This window comes from Eucyclogobius newberryi, unplaced genomic scaffold (assembly GCF_026437365.1).
Source record: "Eucyclogobius newberryi isolate DKJ021-1_F unplaced genomic scaffold, fEucNew1.0.hap1 SCAF_15, whole genome shotgun sequence".
Lineage (NCBI taxonomy): Eukaryota > Metazoa > Chordata > Actinopteri > Gobiiformes > Gobiidae > Eucyclogobius > Eucyclogobius newberryi.
This window is the reverse complement of record NW_027315779.1, coordinates 12,742,318-12,757,318: the sequence shown is the minus strand read 5'-3', so window position 1 is coordinate 12,757,318 and position 15,001 is coordinate 12,742,318. Positions and strand designations below refer to the sequence as shown.

At 42.7% G+C, this 15,001-nt stretch overlaps 1 protein-coding gene across 5 annotated transcripts in view; it reads left to right on the top strand.

The window, feature by feature from the left end:
• fnip1 (folliculin interacting protein 1) overlaps positions 1–15,001 on the top strand; it is a 77,613-nt gene that overhangs the window by 55,733 nt on the left and 6,879 nt on the right. For all 5 annotated transcript variants that reach the window (XM_072446061.1, XM_072446057.1, XM_072446059.1 and 2 more), the window contains 2 exons: positions 8,089–8,235; positions 13,041–13,210. In XM_072446061.1, the coding sequence (XP_072302162.1) occupies positions 8,089–8,235; positions 13,041–13,210 (317 nt within the window). The remainder of the gene's footprint in view (positions 1–8,088; positions 8,236–13,040; positions 13,211–15,001) is intronic.

The window sequence follows — 15,001 nt, the reverse complement described above, 5'->3', positions numbered from 1 at the left end:
CTAAAGTTATCCAATTTTATAAGATACCTTTTACGGTCTGTGTGCGGCACAGCCACAAAGTTGGACAACTTATTTTGGAATATTGCAGATCTAAAAATTGCTCCCATTTGATCAAAACCAGTCCGATTATGACCAAATTTGAATCAGTTGTTAAACTTTCTAGTTTGGACCAGTTTAGGCTGACAAAATTTAAATGGCCGCGATAGCGCCCCCTACAGAGTGACCTTTAAATTAACATTGAAGGTCAAAAATTTGTTTTACCAAAATTGTCTAAACTTTACCCAAAATTCTATTTTGCCGTCCCGATCACAAAAGCCAATCACAAAAATGCCTAAATTTTTACGGCGTAGTCGTAGCGATGACAGAAACCTTCCATGTTATCCCTATGGGAAAACCACAAAATCTCTCAAATTACCACATTTTTATGTTTTACACTTTAACGAACTCCTCCTAGTGCGTTTTGCCCACCAACCTCAAAATCGGTGTACGTCCTCTAAACAAGTGGGGCATCTAAAGTTATCCAAATTTTAAGGATAACTTTTACGGTCTCTGTGCGACGGAGCCGCAAACGTTTCCCAGAATTCTGACTATTTGGCCTTCAGAGTGGCCTATAAACAATAGAGTTTTTCCAAATGACATGATATTTTGAACAAAATTCTAATTTGCCATCCTGATCATAAAAGTATGAGAGCCAAAGTCATATTTTGTACGGCGTAACCGTAGCGATGACAGAAACATCCTATGTTATCCTTATGGGAAAATCGCAGAATCGCTCAAATCACCACATTTTTACGCTTCACACTTTAATGAACTCCTCCTAGGGCGATTGTCTGATCAAGTTCATATTTGGAGAATATCATCTACACAAGCAGGGCATCAAAACGTTTCCATATTTTGATTCTAAGTGCTACGGTCTCTGTGTGGCGGACCCGCAAATATATGTCAGAAATGGGAAAACAGCGAAATCTCTAAAATGACCACATTTTTACGCTTCACACTTTAACGAACTCCTCCCAGGGCGATAGCTCGATCAAGTTCATATTTGGGGAAATCATCTACACAAACGGGGCATCAAAAGTTATTCATATTTTGATTTTAAGTGGTACGGTCTCTGTGCCGTGGAGCTGCAAATATACTGTCACAAATGGGAAAAACGCCAAATCCTTGAAATGTTCACATTTACGCTTTACACTTTAACAAACTCCTCCGTGGGCAATAGCTCGATCAAGCTTTACTTTGGGAAATATCATCTACACAAGCGCGGCATCAAAAGTTATCCATATTTTTACTCCAAGTGCTACGGTCTCTGTGCAGCGGCGCAGCAAATTTGACTGACACTTGTGTTGATTTGCACTGGATTGGCCATGTCCAATGTGTCGCCGTCTGTCAAGTTCTTTTTTAATTCAACACACAATAAGGGCGCCATCTTTATCAAGTCGAAAGCGCAGAGTCGGAAGGCCGGCGGCCCGCGAGGGCCGTTGGATGCCGCTTGCGGCTTTAATTTCTCTTTGGTCACGCTTTACATTCTTTTAAATTCAGTTTAAAGTGACATGACAGGTTTTTACCATTGTCTAATTTTGTCGTACATATAAATACATAGGCTTACACCAATCGAGTAGGTATTTATACAGAAACAATCTGTAGAAAAATGAAGTTACATCACACTACGGATTCCAGTACAAGTTTATGCATAATTTTTTGACTCTCTAAACATTAATTGAACAGTCAGATGAATAAAAACGTGACATTAGATGGGACTAGTGTTTGCTGGGTAATTTCCTAGTGTGATGTCATCAATTACAAACAGGAAGTGAACTGCTCAACAACAACAAAAAAGAGCAACTCTGGGACAATATTTTTTATAATTTTTTTGCAAATTTCAAAATCTTATCTGCATTTTAGTTCAGTAAGTTGTCCGACCTGCAGTCAGTTTGCAAAAAGAACAACGAATAATCAACAAATTAGAAGTTAGCAGATATTGTTTTCAGTCTCATTTGAACTGCTTAACTCCTCGATGACAACTAGGGCTGCAACAATTGATCGACTGAGCATGACTGTAAAATGTAATCGTATTTTGATCATCGTAATCGTTATCTGGACCTACTAAACGCAAACAAAAAGACCAAAAACAGTGGCATTATTGAACCAAAATGTCAAAAACAAATCATTTTCATCTGCATCCTCCATTCAGAAACCTTCATTCACCATAACCCAACCTTTATTAGTTTGATTAATGCATTTAAAAAGTCTCAATGTACAATATAAATAATTGTTTGACTAATCAAAAGTATAATTGTCGACAATTAAAATAATAATCGGTCACACCCCTGATGGCAACTATAGCCCCATTCACACGTGCCGCCTGCCCTAGGAACTTACCTGCATTTTGCCGGAGCAGGAACGTGTGTGAACGAAGCCAGAACTGATTCCTCTCCATTTTGGATCTGGCAGTTTCCCGGGGTAATCACCAGGACTAAAAGCGGCGAATAACGTGTGTGAATAAAGGCGGGAAATTGCCAGCGCCACGGCCCGTTTCTTTGGTCACGGGCTCGGTTTCCATGGTTACACTGTGTACAGTTAAGTTCCATTCTCATTCAATTTACGTGATGCAGCTCATTGCTAGTCATGCGTCTGAAGTGACTACTGCCATCTTGAGGACGAAAGCCGCATGCTCACTGTGGGCCCTGCCGACAAAAGCATAATTTCTTTTCTGTGACGTCCCCAAAAACCACGTTTGTCCAGAAATGTGTGACTGTGGTCAGGAGGGACCAGTGGACTTACAGACATCACTCCAGACTGAGCTGTTTTTTTGAAGTTGTTAGGAGCTGGCTAATGCTAGTGGCTATGCTAATAAACGTTAGCCTACTTGCCGACAGTTTTAACGAGCCTCATTTCCAACTGTCCGGGTGTTATATTTTAGGATCAGGGAAAGTCTTGAAAGTTTTGGCAGGTGTCCGGTGCTGAAGGCATGTGTACGAGGAAGAGCAGATGGAAAGGTCTACAAACGTTGGCCGTCTGCATGTTCAATCTGTCAAATTACATGACATATGCGTACTATATTCCACCATGTAAATACTTCCATAACTACTGCCATGTATCTCTGTTCTTACTTGCTATTACCTCTATTACTACTCGCGTCACAGTATTTGAAGGTGCTCGATAATCTGATGAATGACATGTGGAAGGCTCATTCTATAATTTTGTTTCTATATCAAAGCATCAGTGGACAAAGAGCAGCAGCTGTCTCTTGGCTTGTGTACATTTATTCGATGACGCAGAGTCACTCATAGGATTTCACCGTCTATTATTGAACTGTCGGCGGTGTTTCGACGACAGCGCTGTGTCATTGGCCGGTTTTAACGATGTGATAAACGTTGGGCACACGCCAGGATGTTGTGTTGACGGACTTGAATTTGACTCGCAAGGAGAAACCTGGAGGTCGAGCTCAGCGGCATTAATCGCTTTTTTGATTCATGCACATTTAATTATAACATTAAGTAATAATCCAGGGTGAAAGTTTTAAACAAACCACATTTTAAACACGTGCATGCGTCACACATTTTGACAAAAACACTCTTTTAAAAAAAAAAACTAAAATAATGTTTAGTTTTGATCTAGATTTAGTCAGAAATACTTTTTTGTTAAAATTTTGTTCTAGTTGACGAAAATGTCACACTGATTTTGTCGACTAAATCTATAATATAATAATGATAATATTTTATTTTAACAATAATCAATTTTATTGCATTGCCTCATGACTACCGTACTGAATAAAGGTCCAACAAAATTTACAAATTAACAGTAAATTGTCCATATACGGGCCGCACCTGTCAATCAGCCGCAGGTGCCCAAGATGTAACATAAGATATTTACACACGTGGGTTGTGTTTTGAACCGGAGGTCTCGCCGGCAACGGACCTAATTAGACTGATATCTCAGTGAATATGAATATGAGTTGGATTGTAATAAAACACAGCATTTTGAAGCTTAACAAACAAAAAACACATCACAGCTGTCCCTACTGTCCCCTCTGTCCTTGATTACTCTGTGTGAGCTGATATACCTGTGTCTGTGTCTTCACATCTGTTCCTGGCGTTACGTTGTAACATGATATATTTACACATATTTACAAATATAGTCAATGGTAGTAATGCAGGTCTGGCCAAGAAAGTTTCATTTCACTGCGGCAGGTTCTAAAGTGCAGAGCGCCGTATATCGCATGTCCGCGCTCCATGTGTGTCTTTGCGTATCGTCGTGTCTAGATTCACTTCCTCATTAGACTCATTTCTCTGTGTGTGTTCATTACAATCAGACTCATATTCAGAGACATGCACGTGTTTGGTAAAATTGGCAACCCTAAATTGGCCCTATGGACAGGTGTTGAAATTTAGCATATTCTGCTATAACACTTAAAACATTGCATCTGGTTCGCCCAATGTAAATTACATCTCCATATTAAATAAATTAAGAGTTTTGAAGCGTAAAATAAAGTGACCACAGTCCACTGATGTCTTCTTCTACAGTGTGTCAAATGCTTGCGCATTGTTGTGGCCGTTAGCCAATAAAAATCTATAAATTAACCACAACGTTGTAATGACCACAGGGTTCAAAGAGTGGGGAAAAAGAAGTGGCTTAAAGACCGAAAAGTACAGTATGTTATTGTTCTTATTATATTCAGACGTGTTTCTTGGAGGTTGTTTGTTTCTCTAATGTGACGCTCTGGGCCTGTTAAATTCTATTTGACAAATATATTACTTTATTACTAGTTAGTTAACAGAAATATCTATATTATTATATTTGACAATAATGCATGTAGTTTTAGTCCTCAAATTACTTTTTCAAAAAAAAAAAATGACAAAAACAATGACTAAAATATTTAAGTAGAAAATTGTTCAACTTCAAATTAGTTTGCAACGGCTTCGCTTTGAATCTGGGCTCATTTTAGTCAAGTGTTTTAGGAAAAATAGGCCTTCATGGAAACGCGTTAAAACCCCCCACAGAAGTAATCGGTTGACACCATCAACCGATTAATCGACTTAACGACACAAGGTCTGCGGCCCACATTGAACTCCCACCTCCGCCGTTCGCAGTCATTGTTGGATATTGGGTACCACAGCTTCAAAACGCGCACGCACAGATGTATTACTCGTAACTTTCAGCCGACACGCTAATGGACGTCTCCACTAAAGCCCCGCGGTGATTCCTGGCCGTCTCCACCTCACCCGACGCTCCACTACTGCCATGGTCCATGTGCTTTACTGCTGGCGCGGTGCCCGGTGCAACCCAAGCCCCGCGGAGCTGCTGCGCTATCCTTCCTCGTGTGCCAGGGCGAGGCATGCGGCGCAGGCTCGGGACAGACTGAATATCTGCAAAATGTTCACCTCCGCGCAGACACCAGCAGCTAAATTTAAGCCACCTTTGCCATTATCAGGTCGCGGAAAGATTGCGGCGGGCGAAGGGCTTGCCGTGGACAGAGGGTTTGACGTGGACGGAGGGTTTGACGTTGTCGGAGGGCGGTGCGCACGCATGTTGGAAAAGATAAGATAAACATAAGGACAAGGACTGGGGAGTGAGCCAACAAACAAACAAATAAGACTAGGCACAGTTTCTTCAATTGAAAATGACGTTATAAAGTATTTTACAGTTGGTTTACCTCAAGACTCTGGGTCTGAACAGTATTTCTTAAAAAGTATTACATTTTATAGTGTAAAATATAATTAGAACAGATTAGGAACTTGCTTTGGTGATTTGGCGCAACATACAACAAGGCCTTATAGTGGAGGATTTGTGTCTTGATCGTCTCCATGTTCCGCAGTAAGACATGAAACTAAATGCATGGGTTTCCATTGAGACAAGCGGGCCACATCTGTGGAGAGGCAAAGCCGGGCAGCAGTAAGAGTGCAGGTTTTTCAACGTATTGTTGGGCACTAACGGCGCCTGTGATTGAGTTTAAAGGAAGATTTTTCATAAAGATGAGAGGTAAACCTTTTGCTGTTGTTGATCACTGTAATGTTGATTTATTCTTAAGTAAAGCATTGCTCACAATGTCGAGTTTGTTCGGCGTTTTTGGTTCAAGGCGATGCTCCGAAGCAGAGAGAACCACACGCTTGGCGTGATGGAGGGGTCACGCTGGCGGTCGCTCCTTTTCAGAACGTCCACCTGTCATCGCATCCTTCCTTTTTTTCCCTCATTGCGATATTTTTCTTCATAGTTTAGTTGAGCCCAGGTTTTTAAAACATCCGACCGTGTTCACGTCCAAACCAAACCTGTGCCAGCGTAATGGAGAGTGTCGCCCAGTTCAGGACTGTCCGTTTCAGGGTTGCGATTCATAAAAGTCAAACTGGAGGTCAGGGAGTTTTAAATTGTGTTGTAACTTTAATCCGTCTCGTCTCAGTTTCGCCTCCCCGACGCTCCCTCTGGGACCGTCGGCGTTGCCTCTGAACCGGGCCCGAGCTGGAGCTGAGAACGGCTACTGTGCCGCGAAAACGCTCTCGTACCTCGCTCGTTTTTAGTATCGTAGCGCTCGTTTACGCTAGGCCCAAGACGCAGCACTCTGGTTTCTTTATGTCAAAGTTTCTCCTGTTGCTGGGTTAGGGTTACCCAAACCCTAACCGATTTAAGAAAAAAAAGCATCAATACTTGCTCAAATGTCTGATTTTTGATCGCGTTGACCGCCCTAGCGTCAACGTAGCCACGCAATCGGCGACGTTTGGTTGTAACCGGATGAGCCTTCTATTTCATATCATAGAAGACCGTTTTGCTTTTGGTTCTTCTTAAACAAGGCGCGGTCTTAAAAATCAAAGCTCGTCAAACATCTCCACAAAGCGAGCGAGCTGGCGGATGTTCGTGGCGCGATTGTGTTCCCAAAATGTTGAGGTTATTTTAATATTATACTGTAGGGTTGGCAAAATTATAGAACTATCAGATACTTAACAGTACTTTAATTTTTATTCACAGTCATTTGAACAAGTATAGATACCAACAAAAACACAAACGGGGCAAAAACGGTTGTAGAATTGGGGTAAACGTCATCAGTACTAGTGTAAAACTGCAGAAATGTGTGTAAAAAGTGTCTTCAAATGTATTCGTTGAGGTTTGATAATCAGACAAATGGGAAATCTCTGTAAAAATGAATCTCAAAAGAGTCGAAATATCACTTTAATCCCTTGTTATGAAGTTATGATGAAAGTATTTAGTCCATTCCTTTGCATCGAAATTGAGTTCTGATGGGACAAACTAGATTAAAACCCCATTTTGACTATAGTTTTGTGTTCTTGGGTCATGCCGGGCCAAAACTTTCCTCCCTTCGATAAATAACATCTCAGTTCGGGCCATAAAACCCTCCTGCAATACGCCCGCACGTCCTGCAGCTGTTTGGCTAAAAGATGCTGGATTCTTGTCCCGATTCCAGAGATTCCCCCCGGGTCCCGTTGGGGTTTGGCCCCTCGCCGAGACGCGCCACGCCCACTCACTCTGCGGAAAACCCTTGAGCGCAAATGAAGCCGCTCAGAAGAAGTGGCAGACCGAAGGCGGACTGTCCCGGGGCAGACGGGCCGAACTCTGTGACCTGGACTTGGACAAAGGAGACGCTGTTCTCCCTGCGCTCACTTTTATTTAGGACTTCCTGTGTACAAAGTGATGACACATTAGGCATGCACGGTTTTGGGGGGGAATAAAAGTGTTTAAACATTGTTGTATTACCAATTGAGAAAGTATGAACTGAAACAGGAGTTTAATCTTTTCATATCGAATCGAAACCTTCATTGGACCTAATTTAACTAAAAGATACTGTTTTCAATTAATGAATAGATTAAATAGGGTCATTATATTTGGAAATCATCTTGCGACCCCCACTTTGAGAACCACTGGTCTAAACTACAGGTACAACAAGATATACAAATAAAAAGACAGAAGAACTCAAATTGCGTTTTCGTCTCAAAAGTGTTATGCTAAATATTTCATGTATTTAGCATTTTGTACAAATCGCATTGTTTCACACAGGAAAATCCCATCAATAATACTAATGCAGTGTTTGAAGTCTTAAAGTCCCCACCATGAGCTGTGACGTTGTGCTGTTGTGTCCCTCAGGAACACTGTGTGTGACCTGTACACGATGCCTCGTGTGGCCGAGCCCGTGTGGCTCACCATGATGTCAGGCGCCTCAGAGAAGAACCAGCTCTGTGGAACCTTCATGAGGGAACTGAGTCTCCTGATGGAGCAGGCCTCCAAGAACCAGTGAGTAACTCCTTCTGATCCATCCAGGTTCAGCTCACGTTAAAGTGCATGAGTGTGTTTGGTGGGACAGAACTTTGTGGTCAATATTTATCATAGTTTTTCGTCTGTCAAGTGGCAGTTGTGAAGAAAAGTGGAAAAATCACAGGAAGTAGTGCTAAAAATGAATCTCCGGTGTCACGTTCACTTTATATAACTACACAAGCATTAACTAAGACTTAATCCATAACACAGAGTTTATTAAGCATGATTCAGGCTTATTAAGGTCAGCGTTACAGTATTAAGTAATTACCAAACCCTGAATCATTGTCAAACAATTTGTTCACTATGAATTAAGTCGAGGTTCTTCGCTAAGGCACGAACAAGAGTTATTATAAAACAGACTCGTCATTTGTTTTTAAGACTAGTTTTGGTTTTGTCACATCATCTGCTTCATGACCAACCAAGAAGTACAATTATAAACACAGAAATTGTCAAAAAGTTTAGCAATTTCTTCAGTGAAATAATGCTCACAGTTTAGAAGAAAAAGCATTGTACAATCGTCCCTGAACAGCCCGACATTCACAGGCAACTGCTCACGTCCTCCACCGGGGGCAGCTCTGAGTCACAGAAACACGTCTTTGGACAAATATGTAGCTCCTTCAAACAAAAGGCGGTCGTGTCCAGATTGGAATGTGTTGTCAAATCTGGGTCTTCTTTGTAGAGACAAGCTCATGTCATTGTCATTGTTTAGTCGATGAATTATTGCGCAGAAGCTACAATGGACACTTTCCGTCTGATTCTCTGTGAAAGTCTCCATACTGAACGACTCACATTTGGGAAGTTTGGCCCAGTTTTGACTAGGGCTGGGTAAAAAAATCGATTTAATCGATTTTGGATCAATTGCAATATCGATTCATAAGGCATGAGATCGATTTTTCCCCGTGAAGTTTTGTGCGTGGTGCAGCAGTGGCGCGTTTACGTCCGCTTGTCAAGCGTGCAAGACGCAGGTAAAACTCGGCTCAGCGAGCCGTCCCAACTCAAGTCTGACGTCTGGAACCATTTCAGATTTAATACAACAAAGGACAAAGAGCCAGATAAAACCAAAGTGGTTTGCAAAATCTGCGAAGCGGAGGTCAATTATTGTAGAAATACTACAAACCTCAGAAACCACTTGATAAGGTATCACACTACGCTAACGTTAGCTTCCGACAACAAGCCGCCCGGGGCAAAACAAATGAAACTGAGGGAATCACTAACATGCCGATTCTCCGCTGGTCATAAAGATAACAGAGGCCGTCGCAACTTTGGTCTGCAAAGATTTACGCCCGTACTCGGTAGTGCAAAACGAACGCTTCCAGTGGCTTGTTCATGCTCTAGATCCACACTACGTTATGCAACGTAAACATCTGACAGAAAGTTATCCCGTGTGTGTGAAAATACGCCATCCTAACGACAATGCCAAATCTGCAGAGAGAGTCGGCATAACACCTGGACATCACGGTCAACGCAGTCGTACCTGACAGTGACCTGACGAGCCACACCGCTAATAATGTGGGAATGTCTACAGACCCGCGGCGCGCGGCCGAAACTGCCATGTTATTTTGTGCTAGCCGCGCGCCGTGGCTCCTGAAACAGCTGCGCTATTTGACCGCGTTTTAGCGCCATTTTAGACCGTGCCGGGTTAAGGTTAGGGTTAAGGTTAGGGTTCGGGTAGGGGTTAGGGTTAGCCATGAGGCTATATGGCAGTGCCGCGGTTCCTGAAACTGCTCGGCCATTGAACCGAGCCGCGGCTCTGCAGCCACGGCCTAATAATATAGCTAATATGTTGACGGGGGCCATACAGGAGTGGGGGGCTGACCAGCAAAGACCCAGCAGTCGTGACGGACAACGCTGCAAATAATGGTTAGTGCAGTGGAGATAATGCAGCTGATGCCCGTTGAACACACTGAACTGAGCCTCACAAGCAGGTCTAAAAACTACTTTATGTTTCAAAATTGCACTTTTCAGACTTGAGACAGTTTTGTTTACAGCTGAAGTTTAAACTGTCCAATTTACAAGTTTGCACTTAAAACCAGTTTATGGTGAAAAGAAAAAATAAAGTACATTTGTATTTTGTAACACAATTGAGCCATTTTCATTATTTAAGAGCAGATTGAATTGAATTTAATCGAATCGAATCAAATCGTGATTAATCGATTCAGGCCGTTATGAATCGAAATCGAATCGATTTAGGAAATTGGTCATGATACCCAGCCCTAGTTTTGAGGTTGAAACCCACTGAAACCCACTGAAACCCACTGAAACTCACTGAAACCCACTGAAATCCACTGAAATCCATTGAAACCCACTGAAATCCATTGAAACCCACTGAAATCCAATGAAACCCACTGAAATCCATTGAAACCCACTGAAACTCACTGAAACCCACTGAAATCCAATGAAACCCACTGAAACTCACTGAAACCCACTGAAATCCATTGAAACTCACTGAAACCCACTGAAACCCACTGAAATCCATTGAAACCCACTGAAATCCATTGAAACCCACTGAAATCCAATGAAACCCACTGAAATCCAATGAAACCCATTTAAACCCACTGAAATCCATTGAAACCCACTGAAATCCAATGAAACACACTGAAATCCAATGAAACCCACTGAAATCGAATGAAACCCATTGAAACCCACTGAAATCCATTGAAACCCACTGAAATCCAATGAAACCCACTGAAATCCAATGAAACCCACTGAAATCCAATGAAACCCACTGAAATCGATCATTCTTTCGCCTTCTAGTGGTCGCCGCCTGGTCTCAGCGTGTATAAAACCCGCTCTCCTTCTGAGATGCTGTTTCTTTTAGCGGTTTAGCTTTAGCAGTTCATAATTCAAATGCTAACGCTCCTGGAGTTGTGTTGCTTTAACATTCTAATGTTTCTGACTAATTGAGGCGCTGAAAACCTCGTTGTCGCGTTACGATCATCTGATCATCGCTGACTGCCAATTCTTATTTATGGCACCGCAGTCGAGGCTAATGTGGGCCGAGGCTAATGTGGGCCGAGGCTAATGTGGACCAGGGCTAATGTGGGCCTCCTCGTCTCTCTCCTTGCCTCCTTGTCTCCTCTCCTCTCTCCTTGCTTCCTCGTCTCCTTGTCTTCTCTTTCCTTGCCTCCTCGTCTCCTTGCCTCCTCTCTCCTCTCCTTGCCTCCTTGTCTCCTTGTCTCCTCTCTCCTCTCCTTTCCTCCTTCTCTCCTCTCTCCTCTCTCCTCTCCTCTCCTCTCTCCTTGCCTCCTCGTCTCCTTTTCTCCTCTCCTCTCTCCCCTCTCTTTGCCTCCTTGTCTCCTCTCTCCTTGCCTCCTCATCTCCTTGTCTCCTCTCTCCTTGCCTCCTCGTCTCCTTGTCTGTCTTATAAATGAGAGTATTTCTGCCAAATGTTCTTGTGCTCGTTTGAATTGGTTGCTGAGTCTTTATTGAACGCAGCATTGACGGCTTTTATGACTGGAGCTTTTGTCCCTCGTTTCCTCGTCCCTTGTTTCCTCATTCCTTGTTTCCTTGTCCCTCGTTTCCTCGTCTTTTGTCCCTCACACTTTCCAGAACCGCGACATTCTCTGTTCCACCTCGTGACGTCATTTGGTGTTGATCCGTGAAGTCTTGTTTTACAGATTCATTCACTGGCCACAGACGCCTCAGTGTTCATGTGATGTTATTGTGTAATCACATGACGGTCGCTGTGGTAACGAGCCTCTCGGATCATGTGATAACTCTAAAACAGGAAGTATAAGTCAACTCTGGCTTTGGTCGTCCTTTGTCCAGCTTTATAACTGCACTTTAAAAACATTTACGGTGAAACTGTCTTTTTATAATCCTTAAATCTTTTACATAGTATTACATGAAAAAGTTACTATTTTTAAATAACTAGTGCTCAATGTAAAGGTTTCATGTATGCCTAAAAGTATTGAATAATTTTAAGGCAACCGTTTTCACCTCAGTTTGTTTTTAATAAAACACAATTTTTAAAATGTTAATTGAATTAATAGTTCTCAATACTCTGAACTAAAACAAGTATTTTACCCTCTTTATCAAACACATGACTCGTCTGAGAACTTCCTGTTCCTGACCTCGTTTAACCTCGTCTCATGAGCTCACGAGGAACCGAGTCATGTGACTGATGGAAAGTTTTTTTTTTTTATTAAACACAGAACACGACCAGAGAGCTAAAAGAAAATCTAAATAATAACACAAATAGTCAAGTAAACGTCAAAGGAAACAAAAACATGGCACATTTGAAATAAAATAAAAGTCCCACTTGGTCCAAAGTCTAACATTTCCAGAATGTCATTTCTTCCATTTGTCTGGTGTTATTATGTTATTTTGACGTTATTATGTCAGTCCTTGATCGTCAGTGATGTTTGTGGCGCCATTTCTTTGTGATGCCCTTTTTCCTGCCACCAAAAGCACGTTCTAATCAGTTTTATTGTGCTGACTCTCCTCAAAATGAAGTATGAACTGCTAAACTGGTTTGTAAATGTTGTATAAGAGAATATTATTCTCTTCAGACCGACAGAGACTGGGTATTTATTTACTGGCTGTTTATTTGATCGCGCTGGCATCACGTGGCATCGACGTTCTCGTGCCGCTCGCTTTTCAATGTTCAAATCCAGCGCTGACGGTTTTCCGCGTGTCCTTCCCCAGTCTCATCCCCTTTTTGAGCCGCTCTTTCGTGTCCAGTAAAGCCGACGGGAAGGCGTGCGCACGTGTGGGGCGCGGTGGCAGGAAGTGGCTAGTCAGGCTGATGGCTACAGTTCATTTGCATGTTCTGCCCTCCGCAGGTTCCTGCCCGCGCTGCTCACGGCCATCCTGACCAATCATCTGGCCTGGGTGCCCACGGTGATGCCCAACGGTCAGCCGCCAATCAAGATCTTCCTGGAGAAGCACTCGTCTGAAAGTGTGGACTTGCTGGCCAAGACGCACCCCTACAACCCGCTCTGGGCGCAACTCGGTGAGGAACATCGTTTTACTGAAGATGCATCAAAAGTCTTACAAAGTGATGTTGTTTTTAATGGCGGCAGGCAGCCAACTGCAAAGGTGCATTTACCTGCAAAGCAGCAAAGTTATTTGTAATTGTGCTTTCAAGTCCTCGTTGGCCGTTAGTATCCAAGTCTTAATATATTCAGATACTATTGATTAAAAAAATTAACTATTACTTAAAAGAATTGCGCCCTTTTGCTGCCTTCACCAAACCTGGAAATGTGTCGTCAGAGCGGGACATTGTCTAGCCAACATTGAGGATATTTAAACTGAAGTGGACAGCGATAGTGTCCAAAATACGAGTGAATCCTCGTCAAGTGAGCGAAATTCAACAGATGATGAACAGCATCCAGTTGATCAACAGGTCCAGCAGCTGCAGCCTCATATATTTGAGCCTGACGCCTCGTCAGACGATTAAAATAGAGCGGATGAGAATGATGAGATGAGAATGAGATGGCGACTGGACATAGACAGACTTTCTGAATGGTGTGTGTTAAACTGGAATATTTCCCATAAAATTATGTGAAATACAATGTTGACGAGGTTCCTTACTGTATTAGTTTGAAACTGCAAATTACCCGGGGAAAGCGCGGCGGGGAAAAAGCCCGGTGTCACAGCGGACTTGCGCAGCCCGCTCCTCCAGTGTCAGGTGCTCTCCTCACACCGGGCAGCTCCTCACACCGGGCAGCTCCTCACACCGGGCAGCTCCTCACACCGGGCAGCTCCTCACACCGGGCAGCTCCTCACACCGGGCTCCTCCAGCGGTGTGAGTCCGCTGCGCTCTCACACCGGTCCTTTCAACTTCCTGGTATAATTATTACAACCAGTAATTCTAATATGCATAATAAAGTGAGCACTCTCGCCGTGAAAAACAACACGCCATCATGCACACGGCGTCAGTTAGACAGCCGCATACTGCGACTACGAAAAGCACAGACAACTGCCGTGATGTGAAAATATCTTGCAACTTACTTTTTCACATATGCAAGTCTATACTTAGCGAGGTTTTGGAAACTGTCTTCTCTGAAATGTCGGTAACATAGCACTGGACCAGACTTGCCACACATCACCGCTGGGATTCTATAAACATTCTCTTAGTCCGGGACAAATCGTGTCCAAAAACGTCCTCTACTCTTCCGTTTGGGCCACATAAAGATCCTGTTTTGCTCTTGAGAGCACTGCAGCTCTTCACATTTCCGTGTTATTGCAAGATTCATCGTGTAAAACGTAAAATTACACGCTGTTTAGCACATTTCAAACGAGAACATTGAGGGTTGGCTACAGTATGTCACCGGTGTGACGTCACTGATTTTGCGACAGCGGTTAAAGCATTCGGTTACCAAGGCGGTTGCTATGGCGCGTTCTCGGGTTTGGCCGAATTAACTCATGAATTTTTTTTGTCATTGGTTAAAACTAACCATCCAGACTTCGTTGTGAAAAAATGAAAGCTATATTCCACTTATTAACAGACGTTGCAGCCCATCTTTAAGGTTTATTCTTCTTACAAAAATGTTGTTTAGTGAAAGTCACACAAAGTAATTTATTAACTCTCTTCAAACTGTATCGCTATGGCTACAGCTATGGTGGAAACTATAATTTTAACAAGTACATAGAGCTGAAAGTGAGTGCTGTAGCTGAACTGTCTTTTAGTGCTCAAAATTTTAGTGCAAGTAATGAGCTCCACCTAGTGGTAAAATGAAGGAAATACGCATTGACTTTTTCATAACAGGGCAGTTTTCTTCATCATTGTAAGTAAGTTTTT